Below are 19000 nucleotides of genomic sequence, written 5' to 3' on the forward strand. Positions count from 1 at the left end.
AGGAATTGGACAGGTTACGAGAGTGAGTAAACAGTGGAAGACAGTGTAGGGAAGTGTGGAATTAGGCTCTTTAAGAGGAAGAGTAAAACCATAGACAATTTTCTAAATGGAAAGAGAATTCAGAAATCAGAGGTGCTGAGGGACCTGTTCAGGATTCCTACAAGGTTAACTTGCAGGTTAAGTTAGTAGGAAGGAAGGCAATGTGAAGGTAGCGTTCAGTTGGAGTGGACCAGGAAATAAAAGCAAGGATGTTCTGCTGAGGCATTATAAAGTGTTGGTCAGATTGAGAGCAATTTTGGTCCCTATATCTAAGGAAGAAAGTGCTGACCCTAGAGCTGATCCCAAGGAGGTTCATAAGAGTGATCTGGGGATGAAAGGTTAATGTATGGGGAGCTTTTAATGGCTCTAGACCTGCACTTGATAGCATTCAGAAGGATGGGGTGGGGATCTTTTTGAAATCCACCAGATACCAAAAGGGCTGGAGAGGGTGAATGTGGAGAGGATGTTTTCATTAATGGGAGAGTCGAGAATCCGAGTGTACAGTCTTAGAATAAAGGAGGTTCCTTTAGAACTGAGATGAGGTGGGATTTCTTCAGTCAGAGGTGCTGAATCTATGGAATTTGTTGCCACAGAGGGCTGTGGAGACCAAGTCATTGGGAACATTGATTGGTAAAAGGGATTGAAAGCAGGAGAATGGGAATTGGGAAAAAATGTCAGCCACGACGGAATGCAATACAGACTCGATGGGCCAAATAGCCTAATTACGCTCCTATATCTATGGTCTATGATTCTGATGTTTAACTTGTGCAGGCTTTATATGGAATATTGAGCTCTTTGGCATTTGGAGGCTGCAGTTCACTCTCAACTTTCCAAGGAGTGAAGAGGGATGGGTGCTTTGTTGCATATCACTTCCACCTCAGTTGGGTCTTCACCCCACCCACAAACCCCCCCCACCCCCACAAAACTGCATCAGGCAATGTGCTCCTGTTGCAATCACAGTGGCCAGTAACCAATTCCCTCATCCATTAGTCCCCAACCCCCCTCTCCCCCCAGCCTTCAGATGTGCAGGTGACAGATCTTCAGGGGCTGGGCGTTGGAGTCAGCGCTTGGGTAGAAGAAGGGGAAGAGGCGCTCGTTGAAGGTGTCAACGTAGGTGTGGAGGTGCACCATATCGTCTGCCCGGTAGAAGGACACCTGACCCGCCTCATGGTCCAGGTAGACGCCGATCCTAGGGTGCTGCACGTGGCCGAAGGTCCAGAAGCCGTTTTCGGGCGTCAGGATGATCCAGCCCTCACGGTCGATGGACTCAGCGGCCACCCCCACGTCCCAGTCTGGCTGGTCACCCACCTCCACCTCCCAGTAGTGTTGGCCGGAGGTGAAACCCTCGGAGGCCAGGACACAGGCACAGAAGTTGAAGCGCTCCAGGTTCTCGGGGAGCTGCTGCGATGCGTAGGAGTACCTGGCGGCGGTGAGATCCTCCGACAGGACCAGGTATGGGTTGGCAGAGCCCGGGTCCAGCGTCAATGGGGCTGGCACTGCGAGAAGGCGAGAAAGACAGGATCAGTCCCTGAGCGAGGCACAGTCACAGATGGTGGTAGAGGCTTGAACTTTGGGTAAATTGAGAAGACTCTTGGGTAAGTACATGGATGAAAGAAAACTATAGATTTATGGGCTGTGTAGGAGGAAAGAGTTAGATTAATTGTGGAGTAGGTTAGAAACTCAGCACAACATTATGGACTGTGTGATACAGCATTAACTCACACAGAATGCTGGAAGAACTCAGCAGGTCAGGCAGCATCTGTGGAAGGAAATGAACAGTTGACATTTTGGACTGAGACTCTCCATCAGGATTGGAAAAGATGATGTGTTGGACTCGTCTACTGTAGAATGAGCCCAAGTTGGAGTTGTATACTCCAGCTCGGTATTTTCTAATTTAATGGCATGAACATCAATTTCTCCAACTTCTGATAAGCACCCCTCATTTTTTCTTTTTCCCCTCCCCATCCAATCTGTTTTCTTTTATTGTGGTGGCCCTCTCACCCCTTCTCTTCCACTTTCCCAACTTCATGAACTGCCCATCACCTCCCTCCAGTTCCTGCCTCCTTCCCTTTCTTCCATGGCCTACTGTCCTCACCTATCAGACCCCCTTCTTCAGCCCTTCGCCTCTTTCACCTACCAGCTCCTAGCTCCCCACATCATTCCCTTTCATCCTCCCTCCCCCAGTGATTCACCTTCCCCTCATCTGGTCTCACCAATTATCTGCCAGCTTGTGCTCCTTCCCCTCCCCCAACCCAAGCCTCTTATTTTGGCTACTGCCCCCTTCTTTTCCAGTCCTGAGAAAGGGTCTCAGCCCAAACTGTCCACTGTTCATTTTCCCTCCATAGATGCTGCCTGACCAGCTGAGTTCTTCCAGCATTTTGTGTGTTGTTCTTGATATTTGTAACTTCAGCAGCATGAGATAGCACCCAGGGTGGTTGGTGGAAACATTTCAGGCACAGGGGAGGACATAATCACAAAGCATCACTGAGTCACACAGAAACAAGCCCTTCAGCCCAAATTGTCCATACCAAACCTGATGACTATCTGAGCTAGTCCTATTTGCCTGCATTTGGCCCATAACCCTCTAAACTGTTCCTATCCATGTACCTGTGCAAAGCATTGTAATTATACCCATCGCTGCCTCTTCCCCGGCAGTTGGTTCCATACACACACCACCCTCTGAGTGAAAAGTTATCCCAAAGGCCCTCCCACTTTAAACCTATGTCCTCTAGGTTTTCGATTTCCAACCCTGGGAAAAATACTGTGACCATTCACATTATCTTACCCCTCATACGCCTCTGTGAACCTTCCCCCCCCAGAGTGCGGGTGAGGAATAGAATCTGGGGGGATTTGACGAGAATGTGAGGAAGAATAAAATGGGATCAATTGTTGATGGTCAGCATAGACCCAGTGGGCTGAAGGGCCTCATTCCATTCAGTACTCTCTGGGGCTGTGCCAAGACAGAGAATTCCAATCACTCTGGAAGAAGTTGTTCTCGTTCACCCAAGGGACAAATTACCGCAACAATTAACCCACTGAACCACACGCCTTTAAAATGTGGGAGTAAATGCGACCACCCAGGGGAAGCACTGGGAGAACGTGCAAACTCCACACATTGACGGCACCAGAGGTCAGGATCAAACCCAGGTCAGCAGCCAGCAGCTCTATTCTTGCAGTACTCTAGCTGTTCTCTGGGCCTGCTTCTGGTGAAACAATAAACTTCCAGGGACAGACTGTGGAACAGCCCGAAGTCAAACAGACAGATGGGAATCCGCCCCCCCCCCCCCAAAGGGAGTTCAGACCAGTGGGATCAGCCGATCCCCTGTTCCAACAGTTACAAAACCAAACACTCACAGAAACAGGCCCTTTGGCCCTTCGAGTCCATGCCGACTATTCACCACCTATTTACACTAATTGATTTTATCTCCCCCGAATTCCCATCAATTACCCCCAAATTCCACCCCTCAGGGGCGATTTGCAGAGGCCTGTTAACCCATCATTGGGATGTGGGAGGAAACCAGAGGAACTGGGGAAACCCACATAGACACAGGAGAAACGTGCAAACTCCACACCCACACGGGGCTGGGATTGAATCAGGGGCTCTGAAGCTGAGAGGCAGCGACACTCCCCCTTCAGTAAGTTGGGACCCTACGGATCTCAACTTGCTTAAAGCAGCACGCACAAAATGCTGGAGGAACTCAGCAGATCAGGCAGCATCTATGGAAAAGAGTACAGTCGACGTTTTGGGCCGAGACCCTTCATCAGGGCCTGGGAAAAAAAGGAGGAGAAATCAGAGTAGGAAGCTGGGGGGAGGGGAGGAAGAAGTAGAAGGAAGTAGGTAATAGGTGAAACCGGGACAGGGGGAGCGGTGAAATAAAGAGCTGGAAAGTTGATTTGTGAAAGAGATAAAGGACTGGAGAAGGGGGAATCTGATAGGAGAGGACAGAGGGCCATGGAAGAAAGAGAAGGGGGAGGAACACCGGAGGGAGGTGATGGACAGGTAAGGAGATAAGGTGAGAGAAGGAAACAGGAATGGGGAATGGTGGGGGGGGGGTGGCAATTACCGGAAGTTCGAGAAATCGATGTTCATGCCATCAGGATGTAGGCCACCCAGATAGAATATAATGTGAGGTCAATTGTTAGGGGAAAGTATACAAATAAAGACAGGACCCTTAACAGCTTTGATGTACCATCGGATCTTGGGTTCCAAATCTGCATTTCTGTGAAAGTGCCAATGTATTAGATAGGCTGGTAAAGAAGGCATAAGGCAGACTTTCCTTCACTGGCCAGGGCACTGAGTATAAGAGTGAACAAGTCAGGTAAAACTGCTCAGACCACATTTGGAGTATTCTTTAATTCTGGTTGCCACATTATAGGAAGGTGTAGAAGTTCTGTAAAAGGTTTGCCAGGATGCTGCCTGGATTAAAGTTATAAGGAGAGGTTGGTCAAATTTGGGTTTTCTCTGGAGTGTCAGAGGGGAGACCTGATGGAAGTTTATAAAATTATGAGAGGCACCAATATTGTAGACAGAATCTTTTTCTCAACTTCGGAGTGTTAAATGCTAGCAGACATGAATTTAAGGCGAGGGGAGAAAGTTTGTTTACGCTGAGAGTGGTGGGTCCATAGAGATGGTGGTAGAAACAGATATGTTAGTGGAGTTTAGTGAATATTAATACACAGGGAATAGAGAGATACGGACCATGTGCAGGCTGAAGAGATTTATTTTAATTCGCCATCATGTTTGGCAGACTGAAGAGCCCATTCCTGTGCTGTACTGTTGTACGTATGTTCTGTGATCTGACTGCAGACCCACAGGCAATGGAACAACACGTCGGTCTATGGCCTCCTCTACTGCCGCAATAAAGCCACTCTCAGGGTGGAGGAACAACACCTCATATTCTGACCAGGTAGTCTCCAACCTGACGTGAACGTCAATTTCTCCAACTTACCCCTCTCTTTTATCATTTCCCATTCTCTCTCCACTCTTACCCCTTTATCCCTTCTCTTCTCCTGACCTGCCCATCACCTTTCTCTGGCTCTCCTGCTAGCCCTTCTCTTCTCCTCACCTCCCTCTAGTGTCCCTTCTCCTCTCCTTTCTCCCACGGTCCCCTCTCCTCTCCTATCAGGTTCCTCCTCCTGAACTCTCGCCAGCTCCCTTCTCACTTTATCCCGCCTCCCCGACCACCCACCCACCTTCTCCCTCACCCGGCTTCACCTATCATCTGCCAGCTGGTACTCCTACCCCTCCCTCCACCTCCTTATTCTGGCTTTATGCCCCTTCCTTTCCAGTCCTGACGAAGGGTCTTGGCCCGAAACATCGACTTTTTATTCTCCTCCATGGATGTTGCCTAACCTGCTGGGTCCCTCCAGCATTTTGTGCCTGTCACTCTGGACTTCTGGCATCTCTTGTGCTTTTAAAATGCTTGCCGGTGCACCGGGTTCAGCAAGTGACAGTGCCAGGAAGTGACTCTTTGATACTGCCAAGGCTTAAAAAGGACTAGCTCTCCGCTCTGACGTCTCCAGCACAACTGTGCAGAACATCATCTCGCAGGTGGTAACCGCAGCTGTGGCTGCTGTTTACTGCACAGGGAGGGCTTGCAAATGTCGGTGTGGTGGTGGAGAAAGTGAGGGAGGTGAGGTTAGCCACAGACTGTAACGGCAACAACCCTGATCTGCTGTTCACCACTCAGCTCCTCTCCTCCCCTGCATCTCGCTTGCCAGAGGCAGAGGGAGCTTCCCTCGTGATGGTGAGGTAGGGGGTGGTGGGTGATGGGTGTAGCAGTGGAGCTGACAGATTTGTTCATTTGAGAAACAGCACAGTATCAGGTCCTTCCATCCCAATGGCCCTGCACTGTCCTGTTACACCCTGTGGCCCATTCACCTTTGGCAAGTGGGAGTAAAGCGGAGCAAAGGATGATGGGAGGTGACTGGTAGGGGCGCGTCAGATGATAAGAAGCACAGATCAAGTGGATAACCAGAGACTTTTTGCCCCCCAGGGCAGTACGGAAAATACAAGGGGGCATAATTTTAAGGTGCTTGGAGGAAAGTATAGATGGAATGTCAGAATAGTTTTTTTTACACACAGAAAGTGGTAGGTGCGTGGAACATCCCGCCAGGGATGATGGAACAGGCAGATACTTTAGGGTCATTAAGAAACTCTCAGGTAGTTACATGGTGATAGAAAAATGGAGGGTTTTGTAGGAGGAAAGGGTTAGTTTGATCTTGGAGCTGGTTTAAAGGTCAGAGCAACATCAGGGGCCAAAGGTCCTGTACTGTGCTATAGTGCTCTTTGTTCTCTGTTCACCTGGAGGAAACCCACGGATTTGGGGAGAATGTACAGACTCCTTACGGAGAGTAGCAGCACTAAACCCAGCTCTCTGGCTCTGTAATAGTGTTAGCTAACCACTACTCCGTGTGGCACGTGGCCAAGTGGTTAGGGCGTTGGACTAGCGATCTGAAGGTCTTGAGTTCAAGCCTCGGCCGAGGCAGCGTGTGTGTCCTTGAGCAAGGCACTTAACCACACAATGCTCCAGTCTACCCAGCTGAGAATGGGTACCGGCAAAAACGCTGGGGGTTAACCTCGTGATAGACTGGCGTCCTATCGGGGGGGGGGGGGGGAGTCTCGTACTCTCGGTCACTTCACGCCACGGAAACCAGCATAAGCACCGGCCTGATGGGCCACAAGACTCATGACAGACTTTAAACCACTACTCCACTGTGCCATCCAAATGGGCCATCTCTTTGAAAATGACATTTGCTGAAAGTCTCACATTGAAAAGATTCAACAGGGTGTTACTGGGGCTAGAGGGCTTGTATGATGAGGAGAGTGAGGCTGGGAGTGTATTCTCCTCGATAAGAGGGGGCAAATGGGTGACCTTATAGAGTTTCTAAAACCACGAGTATAGACAAGATGGATGGTCACAGTCTTTTCCCCAGGGGAGACGAGTCTAGAACTGGCAGGCTTAGACTTAAGGTGCGAAGGGAAAGATTTAAAGGAGACCCAAAGGGCAACGTTTTCACACAGAGGCTGGTGGGTTTATGGAAGCAGGTAACAACATTTAACAGGAACTAGGACAGAAAAGACATAGGAACAGAATACAAACTCAAGAAAATCCATAGATGCTGGAAATCCAAAGCAATAAGCACAAAATGCTAGAGGAACTCAGCAGGCCAGGCTGCATCAAAGAGTAAACAGTCAAAGTTTCGAGCCGAGACCCTTTATCGGGACTGGAGAGGAAGAAAGTCAGGTTAAGAAGGTGGGGGGAGAGGAGGAGGAAGTACAAGGTGGTGATAGGTGAAACTGGGAAGGGGAGGGGTGAACTAAAGGGCTGGGAAGTCGATTGGTGAAAGAGATGAAGGGCTGTGGAAGGAGGAATCTGACAGGAGAGGACAGAAGGACATGGGGGAAAGGGAAAGGGGAGGAGCACCAGAAAAAGGTGATGGGCAGTAAGGAGATTAGATGAAAGGGAAATAGAAATGGGGGATGGTGAAGTGGGGGGGGGGGGTGTTGCGGCATTACCAGAAGTTCGAGAAATTGATGTTCATAGCATGAGGTTGGAAGCTACCGAAACCGAAAATAAGGTGTTGCTCCTCTAACCTGAGTGTGGCCTCATTGTGGCAGTAGAGGAGGCCATGGACTGACATATCGGAATGGGAAGTAGAAGTTAAAAGGGTGGCCATTGGAAGATCCCGCTTTTAGTGGTGGATGAAGGTGCTCAGCAAAGCAGACTCCTAATCTACATTAGGTCTCACCGATATACGGGAGGCCAAGAGCACCAGTTACAGCAGATGACCCCAACAGGTTCACAGGTGAAGCGCTGCCTCACCCGGAAGAACTGATAGGGGTCCTGATTGGTCGTGGGGGTCTCGGCCTGAAACATTGATTGTTTACTGTTTTCCACAGATGCTGCCTGGCCTGCTGTGTTCCTCCAGCAGAGTAGGCCATTTCGCCCATCGAGTCTGCTCTGCTATTCGATGATGGCTGATTTTTTTTATCTCTCAAATCCATTCTCCTGCCTTCTTCCCGTATCCCACCGAAACCCGAGAGGGATACGGGCCAAGTGCAGTCAAACAGGACCAGCTTAGATAGGCAGCTTGGTCAGCAGGGATGAGATGTCACAAAGGGCCGTTTCAGTCCTGTGGTAACTCTATGACTCGATGAAGGTTGAGGCGATTTAGTGGAACATGGGATATCACTGGCAATGAAGCATTTACAATCCACCCCCTAATTGCCCTTTAACAATGCGAAACTCACCAGAGCGGGGCAGAAGACCAAACCTCCTCCTCTGTAGGGGTTTGCTGCTCAGATGGGACTGTGCAACACCATTTTAACTGCAGAGGGTGGGATTTGAATGGCCACTGGATCGTTAGTTTGCCAGTCCAGCAGTCACTGTCATACTGGGGAGGGAGGGGAGGACTATTACAGATCCGGCCCCACCACACAGACATGCACCGACATAGTCACAGTCTCTCCCTCTCCCTCTCCTAGCAGAACCACTACCTCCCAGCTCCAGAGACCCTGGTTCGATCCCGACCTCCGGTGCTGTCCGTGTGTGGCATTTGCATCATGAGGGTTTACCTCGGCTTTCCTCCCACACCCCAAAGCCGTACGTGTCAGTGGGTTAACCGGCTGCTGTAAATTATCCCCAGTGTGCGGCTGAGGGGTAGAGCCTGGAGGGAGCTGATGGGAATGTGGGGAGAATAAAGTGGGATCAGAGTAAGTGAATGGTTGATGGGCTGAATGGCCTGTTTCCCTGCTGTATCACTCTCACGCTCACTCACATTGTAATCCGAAGCAAATGCAAACCAAGATTATGATTCTGCCCCTTCAACCCTGGAACTTTGCAGTGAGCTGGAGGGAGTCCCTTTCTAGGCCTGGCCAACTCTCTGTGCGGCTGACCACAGCTCGCTGCCACGCCCTCTCGTACTTTCAATATCAGCTCCTGGGCTGCTGATGTTGCGCTTACACCCATGCACAGTGTTTGAGCGAAGGCCCTCTCGCCACTTGCTGCCGCAGTCAGCTGCAGGCTGCTGGCTGAAATGCTCACAAGCCGGAGAGCAGCGCTCCAGCACGCTGGCCTCTGCGTCACGACCGTGTGGTTTTACACAAGAAACAGGGGCAGGGGCCAGCCAGCTGGCACATCCATCCTGCTCTGACATTCAGCATGACCGTGGCTGCCCTGGGCCTGACAGCTCCACCTTTCTGCCCTTCTCCATGACCTTTAATTCTCCTGCTGCGCAAAAATGCAACTAACAGTGTCTTTAAATATATTTAATGAGTTAGTCTCTTCTGCTTCACCGGGTAGAGAATTCCACAGATTCACTACTCTCTGGGAAAGGCAGTTTCTCACCATTTCCATCCAGGTCTACTCCCTCGAATCTTGGGGCGATGTCCCCCAGTTCTCTTCTCACTTACCAGTAGAAACAACTTTCCTGCCCCTATCTTATCCATCCCTTTCACAATTTCATATGTTCTACGGGCCTATGACTCGGGTACGAAGGCAGGTATCAATGATTCGTGCTGAGAAATGTCTCTGCCACAATGATTACAGTTCAAACCACATGTTATTGTTTGTTCTTGTGGGAGAGTGGTGCAACCGAGTGTGTTTGAATGTGTGTGTGATAGCACATGGGTGTTGAGGTCCGTGTATGTGGAGCAGACTGCGTTTTCAGTTCTGATTCTGTGTGTGTGTGTGTGTGTGTGTGTGTGTGTGTTTGGGGGGGGGAAATCAGGCTCTGAGTTGTGAATTAGTGGAGAGAGGCACTCACCTGGGCTGATGATGTCCCTCATCCTCTTCCATACTGCGTACTGCAGTGGGCCTTGAAAGGGGCCGATGTTCATCTTGGTCACTGAGACCACTTCCCACTCTGATGTACCCTGCTTCACCCTGTCAGGGAGGCAGAGGACAGCGTGGTCACTGTACGTCCCCTGCTATACCTTTCTGAGGAGACTTCTCATCAGAGATTACCGTAGAGCTTGCCGTGTGTGTCTGCCCGCCCATCTGTTGGCATGTGTTTGTGTGAGAGTCTGTCTGTCTCTGTGGGTGTGTGTGTGTGAAGTGTCTATGGTTATGTCTGTGTGTGTCTCTGTATGTGTGTATGTCTGTGAGTGTGTATCTCTGTTTGTGAATGAGTGTGTGTGTGTGTGTGCATGACTGTACATTCTGTGCACGTCTCTGTAGATGTGAACAGTGGGTGGTCTTTGGGTGTAAATGTGGTCTTGTTATCTGTATCTGTGGAGCATCTTCAGTGTCTGTGTGTGTGTTTGTGCATGCAGAATGTATGTTAGTGTGTGCATGTCTGCACATTTTCATTTGCACAATGCAAGAGTGTGTTTCTAAATGTTTGACTGGGCATGATGCAAAGATTTGCTACGTGGTGTGTGAGTGTGTGTGATTCCCAGCCCAGCACCTTACCTTTCTGTCAGCTCTTTGACATCCTGCAAGAGAGGAAGGGGAGGGACAGACATCAGTGTCAGTAACGCAGAACTCTCGGCCCCTCGACCAGCGCACTGATGTGCTGGGTTGAGTGGAGCACTGCCCCCTCCCCTAGAAATTATCTACAGTGTTCTCCCCCCTCCCCCAACACACATATAGGATGTGTGCCTACCCACGAACCCCCAACACACTCAGGCTCAACACACCCGTGTACACACAGTGTAAAGTTGCACCGGTGCAGCGCAGTGGTGCTACGGTTAAAGCCGCTGTCTCGCAGCACTCCGGAGACCCGGGCTCAATCCTGACTTCTGGCACCGTCTTTGCGCGGAGTTTGCACGTTCTCCCTCTGACTGTGTGGGTTTCCCCCAAGTGCTCCCGTTTCTTTCCCACATCACAAAGACGCGTGGGTTGGTGGGCTAATTGGCTGCTGCGTGGGTTAGTGCAAACAGTTGGTTACAATTGGCATGGACCTGGATGAAAGGGCTTGACCATAGGAGCAAAATTGGGCCACTCGGCCCATTGAGTCTGCTCAACCATTCCATCATGGCTGATTTATTATCCCTCTCAACCCCACTCTCCTTCCTTCTTTCCGTAACCTTCGACACCCTTACAAATCAAGAAACTATCAACCTCCGCTTCAAATATACCCAATGACTTGACTCTCACAGCAGTCTGTGGCAATGAATTCCACAGATTCACCACCCTCTGGCTAAGTAAATTCCTTCTCATCTCCGTTCTCAAGGGACATCCTTCTATTCTGAGACTGTGCCCTCTGGCACTGGACACACCCACTATAGGAAACTTCCTCTCCATATCCACTATATTTAGGCTTTTTAACATTCAATAGGTTTCAATGAGATCCACCTTCATTCTTCTAAACTCCAGTCAGTACAAGCCCAGAGCCATAAAACACGCCTCTTCTATTAACCCTTTCATTCCTGGATTCATTCTTGTGAATCTCCTCTGCACCATCTCTAATGCCAGCACCAGCACATCGTTTGTTGGATAAGTGGCTGAGAATGGCTCACAGTACTCTAGGTACAGTCTGACCAATGCCTTGTAAAGCCTTGGCATTATATCCTTATATTTGTATTCTAGTCTTCTTGAAATGAATGCTAACATTGCATTTGCCTTCCTTACCACCAATTTGACCTACAAGTTTATCTTTAGGGAATCCTACAGGAGGACTCCCAAGTCCCATTGCACCTCTGATTCTGAATTTTCTATGCTTTTATTCCTTCTATCAAAGCTCACAATCATACTCTATATTCCATCTGCCACTTCTTCACCCTACCTAAATCCTCCTGCAGACTCCCTGCTTCCTCAACACTACCTGCCCCTCCACCTATCTTCGGATCATCCAAAAACCTGGCTACAAAGCCATCTATTCTGTCATATATCAATGACTTGGATAATGTGAAAAGAAATGGTCCCAACGCTGACCTCTGCAGAACACCATTTGTCACCAGCACCTATCAGAAATGGGTCCCTTTTTCTCCCCCATTCTTTGCCTCCTGCCAGTCAGCCAATTCTATTGATGTGGATATCTTTCCAGTAATACCATGGGCTCTTATCTTGTGCAGTACCTTGCAAAGGCCTTCTGAACATCCACTGGCTCTCCTTTGTCTATCCTGTCTGTTATTTTCTCAAAGAATTCCAACAGATTAGTCAGGCAATACTTCCCCTTAAGGAAACCTTGCTGACTCTGGCCTATTTTATCATGTGCCCCCAAATACCCTGAAACCTCACCTTTAGTAAAAGAGTCTGATATCTTCCCACCCACTAAAGTCAGGCTAACTGGCCTGTAATTTCCTTCCTTCGGCCTCCCTCCCTTCTTAAAGAGTGGAGAGATATTTTCAATTTTCCAGCTTCTGGAACCATTCTAGAATCTAGTGATTCTTTAAATATCACTACTGATGCCTACACATTCTCTCCATCTACCTCTTTCAGAACCTTCACGTGTAGTCTATTTAGTTCAGGCATCTTATCTACTTTCAGGCCTTTCAGCTTCCTGAGCACCTTCTCCTTAATAATAGCAAGTACCCTCAGTTCTGCCTCTGACACCCTCCATGTTCCGGTATACTGCTGGTGTCTTCCACAGAGACGACTGATGCAAAATACATGTTAAGTATCAGAGAAAGGCCTGTTTCTGTGGTGTATCTCTTCAGGACTCTGAAAATCCAGCAGTTGCCCCGTCCAAAGTTCAGGCAGCCCCTTCACCCTTCCTCAGCACCTCATTCCTGAGCTACCTTTACAAGAAGGTATTCCCGCAAACCTGTCATTTAAAACCGAAGTACAAAGGGATTTCTTCTCACAGAGAGAGTGGGAGTCCCTATTCCAGAGCATTATTGAGGCTGGTTCACTGGGGCGGGTTTTTTTCTCTGAAGTCAGCTGTGGTTCTGTGGTCTGATGAAACCAAAATTAAGCTTTTTGGCCATCAGACTAAATGCTATGTTTGGCGTTAGCCAAACACCACATAGAATCAAAAACACAACATTCCTACCGTGAAGCATGGTGGTGTCTGCATTATGAAGGTAGAGAGTAAAATGAATGTAGCAAAATACAGGGAAATCCTGGAGGAAAACCTAATGCAATCTGCAAAAGAACTGCGACTTGGGAGAAGATTTGTTTTCCAGCAGGACAATGACCCCAAGCATAAAGTCAGAACTACACAGGAATGGCTTAAAAGCAGCAAAGTTAATGTCCTGGAGTGGCCAAGTCAGAGTCCAGGTTTCAATCTAACTGAGAACTTATGCCTGGACTTGCAAAGGGCTGTTCACTCACAGTCCCTATGCAATCTGACGGAGCTTGAGCAGTTTTGTAAAGAAGAATGGGGAAAAATTACAGTGTCCAGATGTGCAAAGCTGGTAGAGACCCAGCCACACAGACTCAAGGCTGCAATTGCTGCCAAAGGCGATTCTACTAAATACTGACTTGAAGGGGGTGAATACTTATGCAATCAATTATTTTGTCTTTTATATTTGTAATTAATTTAGATCACTGTTTTCACTTTGACATGAAAGAGTCTTTTTCTGTTGATCAGTGTAAAAAAAAAAGCCAAATTAAAACCACTGTGATTTAATGTTGTAAAATACTAAAATATAAAAGCTTCAGGGGTGGGGGTGGGAGGTGAATACTTTTTATAGGCACTGTTTATAACCATATAATGTACATAGAAACAAGACAATGTTTCTCCAAACCAGACAAAGACAGACGAGTGTTCTTGAATCCAATTTGTGGAGGAAAGGAAGGCCGCTCCCTCCCTAATCCACTCATCCTGGGGATAGTCTGAGATTCCCGGGGATCCCACCTGGAGAAGTATGGCTGGCTCCTTCTTGCTTAGCCTCTGCTGGATATTGGCCATCTCGGATTCCAGGGCCGTCTTCTGGTCACGGACGCGGTGGAGCATGTCCTGCATCTCCCCGAGGAGGCGTTCCTCCTCCTCCTGTAGCAGGTCCAGCAGACACTCCTGCTCCCGCTGTAGGAACTGCCGTAGCTGGTCCAGCTCGGACACCATGCGCTTCCTCAGGGCAGCTGCCTTCTCCTGTGCAGCGAAGGGAGGGGGTGGAACGTACAGCACGGATTACATAGATCAATCTCCCAATGCTGGATAAACTCGCCCTCAACACCCCTCCCTGAACACCCTCCTCGCATGCTTCCTCATGGTGGCCGCCTTCTCCTGCACCACAGAATGATGAGGTGGGACACAGGAACCATTCCCCACAGGGTCGCTAGTGACCCTTCAACATCTGCTTCAACATCCCCCCTTAAACACCACCCACCCCCTTCAACACCCCCTCAACATCCGCCTCAATACCTCTCTCCTAACAACCCTCCCCTCATTCTCCAACATTCTACACTCAACACCCAACTTGAGCACCCCTCTCTATACCCTCCCTTAATGTTTTCCCCTCTTCCCCTACCCCAACACTCATTCCTTCATTCCCCCTCAACAGCCCTCTCAATACCCCACCCACAGTACTAATCCACCAAAGCCCCTCCCCTCATTCTCCCCTAAACACACTCTCCTCAATACTCCTCCCTTTATTTCCCCTCAACATCTTCCTCTCAACGCCGTCCCCTTCAACAGCCCTCCTCAATACCCCCCTCAATGTCTACTCAACATTTTCCCTTCAACACCTCAATGTCACCCCCTGGGAAGGTGGATTTGTGTGTAGCTGTGTTAATAATGTGGCACCACACAGGCGGGCAAACCAGCACTGAGCCAAGATGGGCACAGAGCTGCCCGGATCTCTCGGCTGACTATTGCATCAAGATGACACCCGAGTGGTGTGCATTGGGATCCTGATGCGGGGCAGAGTGGAGACAGAATGGATGGGGGAGCTTCCCCTCGCCAGGTATGCAGGGTTCCCCGGTCAGTGATGGGACGCTGGAGATCGGGCAGAGTCTTGTTCACGCTCCACAGCAACCTGGTTCTCCACAGGGAGCTGTCTGCAGTCCAGGGTAATGGACAGATGAAAGCTGACGGCCACCTCTCTTTGGGAGAGAGATAAACCCCTGACGCCCATGGACATCCCTCTCCTGGTTCACTAATCAGGGTGGGATGGTATTGTAGCTGGGTTCAATCCCTCACCATTGGGAATAGCCTGTCTGTTCTCCCGGTGGCAATGTGGATTTCCTCCAGGTGCTCCAGTTTCCTCCCACATTCCAAAAGACGTATAGGTTAGGGATGTGTGTGCTGCTCAGTTAGGGACATGCTATGCTGTTGATGGGACATGGCCACATTGAAGGGTGCCCTCAGTACATCCTTGGAGTGTACGTTTCGATGTGACAAACCTTTCTGGGCCTCCCTGCCGGTGAAGACTTTGAATAAGATGCCCATGATTAAGCTTAGAGAGTGTGCAGGAGAGATTCGCCAGGTGTTGCCTAGACTGGAGAACTTGAGTTATCAGGATAGCTTGGGCAACACACACAGAATGCTGGAGGAACTCAGCAGGTCAGACTGATTCATTTGGGCTGAAACATCAACTGTTTACTCTCTTCCATAGATGCTGCCCGGCCTGCTGAGTTCCTCCAGCATTTTGTGTGTGTTGCTTGCATTTCCAGCATCTGCAGATTTTCTCTTGTTTGACTATAGGCTGGGGTGGCTTTTCCTGGAGTGAAGGGAGTTGAGAGGCTTAAAAAGTCATGAGGATCAGAGAGTAGTGAGCCAGTCTGAATCATATGGCAGGGGAGTCTAAAACTGGAAGGTAGAGGAGGAGGAGGAGGTAGTGAGGAGGAGGAGGAGGTTTAAAGACAATCTGAAAGAATGAACTCAATTAGTTCTACACAACATTATGGGCCGAAGGGCCTGTTACTATATTCTACCTTTTGTGATTACTTCTCCGCGATTTAATCTGAATGCAGCTAGCTGATTCCTTTTCCCGTGATGGAGGGGTCCTAAACTAGGTGACATGCGTTTAAGGTGAGAGGGGAGATCTAAACAGTAAAAATACCAGGTCATCGTTACCCAGAATGAGCTGCCAGAGGAGGCAGGAACAGTAATGATATTGAAGAGGCATCTGGACAGGTATCTGAATGAGCAGGGCACAGAGGGATAGGGAATGTGACTAGAATAGGAACACATAGTGCCTATAGTTGGCCATAGGTACAACTCCGTCACCCGAAGCTGGGTGCGAGACAGGCAAATCCAGCGTTTCTATTGTGGGCAGTCGTGGAGAGATCAATACTGAGTACCAGTCGCTGGACTGTTTGCTTTGGCATCCTCCAAGCTTGTCAACGATTGCTACACTGGTACAACAGCCAGTGGCTCTGGGTGTGGTGTTGCACATGACCCCAACCAAGTCAGGACCACAGGCTTCCCTCTCCTTACTGACTCGGGCAGGGACCATAATCATACCCACAGTTGGGCAGGGAGTGGGAGGGGGTGCATTGTGGAATAGAATCACTTCATAAATGGTACAACAAAGAAATTCAAATAATCACCTTGAGTTCCACAATTTTTTCTTCTTGGCTACTTTCGATTCCACTTAATACCTCGACCTGCTTCGCCAGTTCAGTAGAAGACTTCTTTAGTTTCTCCTACAAGAGAAACAGTCATCAGTGGGCCCTGTCTCCTGGTTTGATGGCACCGGTTTGGGGCTTGCGGTGATCCCGTGGGAATTGACAACCACTTGTCCAATCAGTTTCACCGTTGCTTTTAGAGCAGGAGGGGCAAAAGGCAAAGTGGAGACTGTGCAGAAGAGAGGGGAGTGAGGGGGGAAGGAGAAGGGTCAAAATGAGAGGGTGCAAAGGAGAAAAAGGGGCAAATGGAAATGAGAGGGCAAGAGAAGAAAAATGGGCCAGCAGCTGGGGGCTGAGGAGAAGCCAGGGCAGGAAGGATTTGGGAAAAATGAAGAGGGTGAAGGGGCAAAGGGGGAGATGGGGAAGGGACAGAAAGGGTGGGGACCAACAGAAGAAGGGAAAGGAAGATGGGAGCAAGAGGAGAGGAAGGAGAGAGGAGAAGGGTTGAGAACAATGTGTCAAAAGGAGAGGGGGCAAGCAAGCTGGGGAAAGAAGAGAACCAAAGGGAGGAGAGGCAGGAAGGTGTTCTTGGACGGGGGCCAGAGGGGCTGGAGAAGGGTCAAGGGATCAAGAGGAGATGGTGGTAGTGGTGGCAGGGAGAAAGCTGTTGGGAAAGGGGGACAAGGAGTTGGAGGGAATAGCGAGGTGGGAAAGATGGGGCAGATCCGGGAGGAGGGGGTTCTCACCTGGCAGAGCTGTTGTGCTTCATGGAGGGGCACAATGTGGTGGTCCTTGTGCTCCTTGGACACGCCACACACCACACAGAGGGCCTCCTGGTCATCCTGGCAGTACAGCTTGAGCCTCTCGTCATGCCAAGGGCAGAGGGAGCACCCCACCGCCCCGGCCCCGACCCCTCCAGTGTCGAGCCGCAGCTGCCGAACCCTCTCCACGATGTTGGCCAGGAGCCGGTTGCTCTTGAGCCTGAGCTGGGGGAAGGTCTCCCGGCACTCGGGGCACCGGAAGCCCGACTCCAGCTCGCCCCACAGGCCCCCGATGCAGGAGCGGCAGAAGTTGTGCTCGCACTCCAGCCTGACCGGGTCCCGGAACAGGTCCCGGCACACGGGGCAGGTCACCTCGCTGGTCAGGCCCTCGGCCAGCATCCGGCCCGACATGGCCACCCTCCTCCCAAAACCAAACTCCGGCTCTGGCGTGTGGCGCTCTCCCTCCTGCACTCTGCTGGCATAAGAGTCAAAATCAAAGTCAAAGTTCACAGTAAGTTTGTTGTCAAAGTATGTATATATTGCCATTTATTACCTTGGGTTTTATTTTCCTGCTGGCCTCTAAAGAAAATAAGAGTTTTATGAAAAACTATACTGTACATAAAGACTGATAAATAACCAATGTGCAAAGGAAGACAATGTGAAGACAAATGACAAACACTGAGAACTGGAGTTGTAAAGAGTCCTCGAAGGTGAGTCTGTAGGTCACAGAATCAATTCAGTGTAGCGGTGACTGAAGTTATCCATCCTGGTTTAGGCTTTAGATGGCTGAAGGGTAAAAATTGTTCCTGAACCTGGTGGTGTGGGTCCTAAGGCCTCTGTACCTCGTGCCAGGTGGTAGTAAGAAGAAGAGGACCTTCAGAAAAGGGAAAGAAGAGTAGTGCGAGATATCAGGGCCATGGACTGCAACTTCTGCAGAAGGTAACTCGAGGACCCGAGTTATAGGGAGGCACCGGGCAGGCTGGGACTTCATTCGTTGGAGCGCAGCAGATGCAGAGGGTGATCTTGGTCTGGTTTATCATTATTATTGTTGTCATATGTACTGAGATACTACAAAAAGCTTGTTTAGCATGTGGACAAGCTGTTCACTGAAACTCAGTACCATGCACTGTGTTATAAATTGATCTGTTCATACATATCGTTACACAGAGCATTGTGGTGGTACAGGGTAAAACAATAACAATGCAGAATAAAGTATATCAGCTACCAAGAAAGTGCAGTGCAGATTGACAAGAAGGTGCAAAATCGCAACGAGGTACATTGTGAAGTGAAGAGTCCATCTTGCTGTGCCAGGAAACCATTCAGCCATCTTATAACAGCGGGGTAGCAACTATGGTCGAGTCTGGTTGTACGTTTCTTCAGGCCTTTCTATCTTCTACCCCGTAGTGGTGGGGAGAATGAAAATGTGTGTGGTGGGTGGGGTCTTTAATCACGCAGGCTGCTTCACTGAGGTGGCAAAGCTTGGATGTTCACTGCACCCCCCTCTTCCATCGGGCAGAACATTCAAAAGCTTGACAGCACATACCACCAGACCCAAGGACAGCTCCTACCCCACTGTTGTAGGTCTATTAAATAGTTCCCTGGTATGACACGTTGGACAAGGACTTCACAATCTACCTCGTTATGATCTTGCACTTCATTGTTTACCTGCACTGCACTTTCTCAGTAGCTGTTACACTTCGTGAGAAGGCGGGGCAGTGGGACTAAATGGGAGAATGGATCAGCTCATGATAAACTCGATGGGCCAAATGGCCGACTTCTGCTCCTTTGTCTTATGGTCTT

The 19000-nt window shown here is 49.5% G+C and overlaps 1 protein-coding gene across 1 annotated transcript; it reads right to left on the reverse strand.

Annotated features, from left to right (window-relative positions):
- Positions 1 to 1056: 1056 nt before the first annotated feature.
- LOC140198432 (zinc-binding protein A33-like) lies at positions 1057 to 17611 on the reverse strand. The gene is made up of 7 exons (XM_072259522.1): positions 17186 to 17611; positions 16422 to 16517; positions 13786 to 14019; positions 10455 to 10477; positions 9808 to 9926; positions 8967 to 9119; positions 1057 to 1535 (listed from the first exon to the last, which is right to left on the reverse strand). Exons 1-7 carry the CDS (start codon positions 17609 to 17611, stop codon positions 1057 to 1059), a joined length of 1530 nt encoding a protein of 509 aa, XP_072115623.1.
- Between the last annotated feature and the right edge of the window lie 1389 nt (positions 17612 to 19000).

This window comes from Mobula birostris, chromosome 5, assembly GCF_030028105.1.
Source record: "Mobula birostris isolate sMobBir1 chromosome 5, sMobBir1.hap1, whole genome shotgun sequence".
Classification (NCBI taxonomy): Eukaryota; Metazoa; Chordata; class Chondrichthyes; order Myliobatiformes; family Myliobatidae; genus Mobula; species Mobula birostris.

Bases quoted from the DNA above. Each gene is read 5' to 3' on its own strand.
- LOC140198432 (XM_072259522.1), bottom strand. From the start codon at position 17,611: ATGTCGGGCCGGATGCTGGCCGAGGGCCTGACCAGCGAGGTGACCTGC. The intron at 14,020-16,421 runs GTGATTATTTGA...TTCGCTGCACAG, and splicing joins AAAAAATTGTGGAACTCAAG to GAGAAGGCAGCTGCCCTGAG. The intron at 1,536-8,966 runs GTACGAGAGGGC...GCCTTCTCGCAG, and splicing joins CCCAGGAGCTGATATTGAAA to TGCCAGCCCCATTGACGCTG.